The 6,610-nt window shown below is 43.2% G+C and overlaps 2 protein-coding genes across 2 annotated transcripts in view; one reads left to right on the plus strand and one right to left on the minus strand.

Moving 5' to 3' along the window:
- Window positions 1-4,563, minus strand: part of HINT1 (histidine triad nucleotide binding protein 1) — a 15,786-nt gene extending 11,223 nt beyond the window's left edge. The window contains exon 1 of the mRNA XM_004686505.2: window positions 4,484-4,563. Coding sequence (XP_004686562.1) covers window positions 4,484-4,563 — 80 coding nt within the window. The remainder of the gene's footprint in view (window positions 1-4,483) is intronic.
- LYRM7 (LYR motif containing 7) overlaps window positions 4,516-6,610 on the plus strand; it is a 15,169-nt gene continuing 13,074 nt past the window's right edge. The window contains exon 1 of the mRNA XM_004686506.2: window positions 4,516-4,595. Within this exon, the coding sequence (XP_004686563.1) occupies window positions 4,578-4,595 (18 nt within the window). The 5' untranslated portion in view covers window positions 4,516-4,577. The remainder of the gene's footprint in view (window positions 4,596-6,610) is intronic.

Below are 6,610 nucleotides of genomic sequence, written 5' to 3' on the forward strand. Positions count from 1 at the left end.
AAAAAAAATTCCTAAGATTTAAACTTGAAGAACACTTTTTTTTAAAGATTGATTTATTTATACATAAAGAAGTGGAGTACAGGTCAGAGGTGCAAGGGTGAGAGGATTCAACAGAGACAGAGTGGGGAGCAGAACAGGCAGATCCATTGAAATACACTGCAGAGGGGAGCAGCAGGTGGATTGGGAGACGTCTATGAGCCCATGTAGGTCATCTCCCTGGCCAGGGACCAGCTATCAGTGGCTCTGATAGATTCATGGTGCTGTGCTTTAAATGTTGCACCACCAGGGAGGGCCCACCGGACACCTCTTGAAAACTGTCACTCTGTCTATCATGCTCTCTAAATTTACATGCTGAATATCTTGGAATTTCCTGTCAGTCTGGGTCTCATACTTTAGAGATGCCAAGAAACCAAGACATATTCAAGAACAACCAGAATTAAGAGTTAACGTATTTTGATATAGCTAGTTGACCAACATAGATTTATCTCCGAGAAGAGAAGCTTCAAGACTGAGTCAATTTTGGTTCTGTGGAAATTTTGGTTCTGAGTGAAAATAAGCATCTTTTAATCATTCATTAGCAATCAGAAGGCACCAAAATGCAATATCACAAGATAATCTAAGTTTTGTTACCAGGATAAAAGATTTCATTTAATTACTTGATTATGTTAAAAACTTATAACTCCTCTGCAACTAATGCATTTTATTAAACAAAACGGAGTCAACTATTGTCTTTCTCTTTTTATGACTTGTAACTGTCTCAAAAATGATATAAATCATTGAAAAGGGAAACAGTCACTGAGATGCAAATCTTTCACTCTTTATAAGTCAATTTTTACCTAAAAGTTAACCTGAAAAGATGTGGGGATAGGGAAAGCCAGCAATGATTATGTAATGGGAAAAAGGTTGAGTTTTTTTTTTTTTTATGCTTGCAGGGTTATAAGTTAAAATTTACTTCAGTAAATGCCTATGATTGTTAATGATCAAGATGCCACTATAAACTATTTCTCAACACTTGAACAGAAAAAGCCAAAGAATGGGGGCAAGTTTAAGAGAGCAGACTGTGTTGGTGATGTCGTATTGGAGAGCTGTTAGGTTCAGTAAACGGGATCCTTGTGTTACCTGTGAGAAAAGTTTTGCCAGAGTTCCCAGGGTTTACCCAGGTGAATTTACCCAGGTGATGAAGACATTTGTGCAGACACAGGCAGGTGAAGGAATGCGATGTTTAAAAAGTTTAGGCCCTCCCTAAACTTGGGTTAAATTGCAGCACTGTGAAGCTAGCCACAGCCACTTAAGCATAAGTTTGATCCTCAGCCAGGGACTTGACCCACCTGGCACAGCAGAGCTCTCCTGTTTCACCTGCTGCTCCCCTCAGCAGTGTACTTTGTCATCTACCGGTTCTGCTCAGTGTCTGGTGAATCCTCTCACCACCCCTGCACCTCTGACCTGTACTGCATCCATAGGTAAATAAATTTTAAAAAACAAAAAAAGACAGCTTTATGGAAAAGCAGAAAGGAAAAGAAAGACACCTGCAGAATTACAGATCGGTGGGAAGGCTGCAGCTCATGTTTTGCAAAGGGTAAAGGTATGTGAAAAGAAACATCGTCATGGTCACAGGTGGGCAGGAGAGCCACATCTTGCCAGTACAAGAATTGTACTGATACAGTGTTCTTTTGGGGAGGGGCTCATTCCTTTGTGGAATTGCTATCTATTGTACATTAATTACTTCTAGGATACTGACACCGAAATGTCAGGTTTTTAGGCCTAGTCTCCCAGCCAGGAATGGATCCCAGGCTGCAGAGGCAGCACTGAGTCCTGGCCATTAGACCACCACAGGTTGGTGTCTCACAAAGCCGCAGCAGGATCTTCACAAACGCTTGGGCAAGAAAGCAAAGGGGCAGATTTGTTTAGAGCAAGAAAAAGTTTATTGTGGAGAAAAGGAACAGAAAAAAAAGCAGAGGGCCCTCCTGATGGTGTTGCGGGTTAAAGCACAGAACTAGGAAGCTCTCTCCAGCCACTGCAGCGCTTCGACCAAGGCCAGAGAGGTGACCCACATGGCGTGCAGACCCCTTCAGGCCCACCCACTGCTCCCCTCAGCAGTGTACATTGTCTGCCTGTTCTGCTCCCCACTCTGTCTGGTGAATCCTCTCACCCACCACACCTCTGGCCTGCACCCCAGTTCTGTATGCATAAATAAATAAATCTTTAAAAAAAAGAAAGTGGGACTCTCATACTGGTGGAACCAGACCAGGGTGGTGCAAGGAAGCCAAAGTGGAGCAGTGCCTCAGGGAATATATACCTTCTTTCCCTAATTATTCTAACACACCAGTATCTTTGTGATTGGTTAGTCCCCCATGGTCTCACTCACTGCCTAAATGTCTCTGTGCTCAGAACTAAGCCTCAGTGTCCAGCCCTTATCTTAGAGTTCTTTTTTATTTTAAAGATTTATTTATTTATGCCAACAGAGATAGAGTGCAGCGGGTGAGAAGATTCACCAGAGACAGAGCGGGGAGCAGAATAGGCAGTATACCACTAAGGGGAGCAGTGGACAGGACAGGAGAGATCCATCACACCTTGTGGGTCACCTCCTTGGTGGGGGATCTAACTAGTGCTGAAGTGGCTGCTGCTGTCTTGGTACTGTGCTCTAACCCTCTACGCCACCAGGGAGGGCCCTAGAGTCCTTTTTCTTTATTGTCCTTGTCTAGGAATGTCTTGTTGCCCCCAGTCCTGGGGTGTTTGATTAGTCCCCTTTTAAATTTGTTGCCCTTATCTCTGGAGCCTCCCCTAACTCTTCTGAGGCTTTTTCTATTCTATTCTGACCCTAAGGGCTCTCCCCTTGTCCTATACCTCATTTCTACTAAACTGATTAGTACAAACCAGTGATTGCCTACAATCTCCAAATACCTATTTCTGGTCTGCACCTCACCTATAGGATACAGTCTTTTTTATTTTAAAGATTAAATTTTTTTTTGTTTATTTACATACAAAAACTGTGATATTGACCAAAGGGGGGAGGAGGGGGGACAGATGTGTGTGTGAAAGAATTCACCAGAGAAAGAGTAGAGAGCACAACTGGTAGATCTACTGCTGAGGGAAGCAGCAGGCAAGACGGGAGAGGTCTACTGCACCATATGTGGATCAGCTCCCTGGCCTGGGATGGAACTCAGGCAGTAGTGGCTGGCAATAAGTTGATAGCACTGAGTCTTCAACCCCCCAGTTACTTTCTTTTAGTAGTTGTGATACTTGCTATAGCAGTTCGTACCTACGGATTTTTCCATTTCTATAGTTTGGTTTTAAAACTATGTTAATCGTTTCTACCCCCCACCCCCAACCCCACACACCTCCAATTTCTGGGCTCATGCTGCCTCCATCATTTGGGACTTACTTTAAAAAAAAAGAAGTGGTTGTCTAATTAAAAGAAAAAAAAGTAATGGATATGAATAAACTAATAAATTGCCAAAACAGACACAGAAAAAAAAAAGTGGCTGTTGTCAGTTTTAAACAAGTGATTACAAAAGTTTCATTTAAGCACTGGCAGTGGTGACTACACTCTCAACTCCTAACTCAAAACTCATAGTAATAATTTTCTGAACAATCTCAGCAGGACTGTGCAAGATAATGAGTCCCTTCTGATTCCTCTGAAAAAGATCTCACGTCTTAAAACTTTCACCAGTTTTTGAGTCTTGATAGGCATGTGAATTGGTCCTCTCACTTTGAAATTCCTTTGCCCCTCCGATCAAGTCGGCACACCCCTCCAAAGATTTTACATTGCTGTTGCTTAAACTAATTATAATTTGGTGAACCCCACCTCTGCATTCACGGTGCCTTTCAGTATCTTTAAAAGCTAAAGCTTCTGTTCAGCTTTCTGACTGTGGGCGAGAGACCAGCAGTCGGGAGTACAAGCTGGCAAGAGGTGAGCTCCGCTGCACCTGTGTGACCTGTCTTTCGCAAAAAGCAGGATTTATTCATTCACTCTTGCAAGGAGAAAGCATCACTGAGAAACGTTAAAATAAGGATCCTTTAATAGATGATCCCCCAATCCTCCAACAGGAGATAATAATTCATAGATGCATAAGCTACTTGTTACTTTTTAAACTTTTCCAAATACTTTATACTCGTTCATGTCATACAGTGCCACAGGGGAAAGTGTTATTGCCACCATTTTACAGAGAGAAAAAAATGGGCACTCCGGTTAATTTTTATCATAGTCACACTGAGTAAATAAGAAAAGTTCAACGCACTCATTAAAAGTCAACTCACCCGGCGCTAGCCAAAGGTGACGCAGAAAGGACCGGAAGTGCCTCTGCCCCTAATTAGCATGGCGAACAGGTGATTTCCGTTCTCCTCTCCAATAACTGGACTCCACGATTTCTCGCGATGTTACCAAATGGCACGAACTTAGTAAACTCCCTTCTGCCTTCCGGAAGGCGGGGCTACAAGGAGGTGCTTCGTGGTGATTGGTTACGATTTCTTGGACCGTGACTACGGGGAGTTAGACGGTCCACACCGGGCAGTGATTGGTGGCTGAGGGGCGCGGCGGCTCGACCGCTTAAGAGGTGGCGGCATCCGCGAGGAGAGCCATGGGTCAAGCCGCCAAGGTGACAGGGCCCTTGAAGGGGGTGGGTGTGATGCTTACGGGGAAAGCAGAAGCGCGGCATTGACGAACGTTGTCAAGAGTCTCTGCTGAGGTTCAGCACCCTCCACGAAGGTGGTTTGTGGTAGCTCCCGAGGAGTCAGTGACCACCCGTGGAAGGTGTTGAAGGGTTTTGTGTACATGCGGAGATGGGAGGGAGGCACTCTTAGTCTGCCCGGCTGCTCAGGGCTTTATGGTGACGGAAAGCCATTACTTGAATTCTTTAAACATTTTATCTTCAGTCTGGGTATTTGCCTGAAGGACCCGTTTCCTTTTATTCTCCCCAAAGATATATTTATGCGTGCAGCAATTGGGATACCGGCTGGACGTTCAGGGGGTGAGAGGATTCACCAGAGACAGTGAGGAACAGAACAGGCTGACTGAAATACACTGCTGAGGGGAACAGCAGGCAAGACTAGAAAAGTCTGCTGTGCCATGTGTGTATCTCCCTGACCAGGGATCGAGCTCATGTGCTGCAGTGGCTGCGGATAGCTTCTTAGTGCTGAGGCTCAACCCCTTCCACCACTAGGGAGGGCCTGAAGGCCCATTTTTGCATAGCTTGGTAAGGGGACAAAATGCCTTGGGCTGTCCTAAGCTAAAACCTTACAGTGAGGTGAAAGTTTAGTAACAAGATGCACAGGAATCTGAAATCTAAGAAAATTTAGTCCTGGTAAAGTCACCAGCCAAAAGTAATAGAGAAAGAGCAAAGTCCCGTCAAACCTGCATGCTTTGGATGAGACTGGGAAGTGATCAACCCACCCAGGTGACATACCTGAGGATTTGTCCTCAGACTGATGCACTTTCCTGGCCAGTGTGCAGTTGTCAGGGACCAGTCCTCCCTAACCTTAAATATCATCAGCATGGCCCTTTCAGACCCCTCACTGTAACTGACTGAGACATCGGCTATGGATGGGGGAAAGGTGTGAGGAAAAACTATGCTTAAGGTCTTGCTTCGTTTATTACTGAACTGATCTGAGTACATTTTAATGTCACAGCACCAACATAAATGAAATTATAAAGGATTGTTCATTTAAAAAGTTTGAGTGTCCTTAAGAGCTGTACTATTCAACAACCAACCTTTTGTCTGTACTGTCGAAGCATAATGACTATAGTACTAAACAGACCATCTTTGTAGTGAAATCTAGCGGTGGGGAGATTTTAAACAAAAGTACAGTTGACCCTTGAATAAAGTGGGGTATGGGATGGGTTCAGCCAACATAGTCTTGTATATAACTTTTGACTCCCTAAAATTTTAACTACAACCATTCCTTGGATTCACTTCAGCACCACCACTCCCCCTGGTCCTATGTTAAAATCAGCAGGTGATTATATGATGCCCTGTATATGCATTTACAGATTCAGCAATCCGGTAGCTAAGGGTGGTTAAATTTGTGAAATTTGAAACCTGGGGTGTAAGTGAACCTCTGGCGTTGCTCAAGATTACCTAATCACAAATGTAGTAAGTGTTTTGAATAGAAAATAGTTTGTTTTGTGAACATATAAGTGAAATTTAGTCTATCTGAATGGGTGCAAAAAAAATCTTAATCTTAAAAGTTGAGATTGATTCCAAGTTTGATTAAAAATTATTTATCAAAAAAAAAAGATGTAGAAAGCCCTTGAAGTGGGAAGGTGCTCGGAAATGAAGTTTTATAGGATTTCTTCCCCAAATGCTTGCAAGATCTACCATATGTAGAAGTTATCTGTGTTAAATATGACTATATGGAGGTGACAGGAAGCCTTTGAGAACCAGCTAGTAAACATTTAATTAATACATAGTTTAAGTGCCCAGAAGTAGTCAGAAGTAAAGTGGTATCTTGTTGAGGTTTATAATTTTTCACTATCAATTACTTTGAGTATCTTTTCATGGCCTTCTAGGTCTTTCTGTTTGTTTGTTTTAATTTACTTATTCATTCATATAGAACTGGGGTATAGGCCAGAGGTGCAAGGGTGTAAGAAGATTCATCAGAGACAGAGCGGGGC

Source organism: Condylura cristata, unplaced genomic scaffold, assembly GCF_000260355.1.
Source record: "Condylura cristata isolate star-nosed mole 26May11 unplaced genomic scaffold, ConCri1.0 scaffold00021, whole genome shotgun sequence".
NCBI lineage: Eukaryota > Metazoa > Chordata > Mammalia > Eulipotyphla > Talpidae > Condylura > Condylura cristata.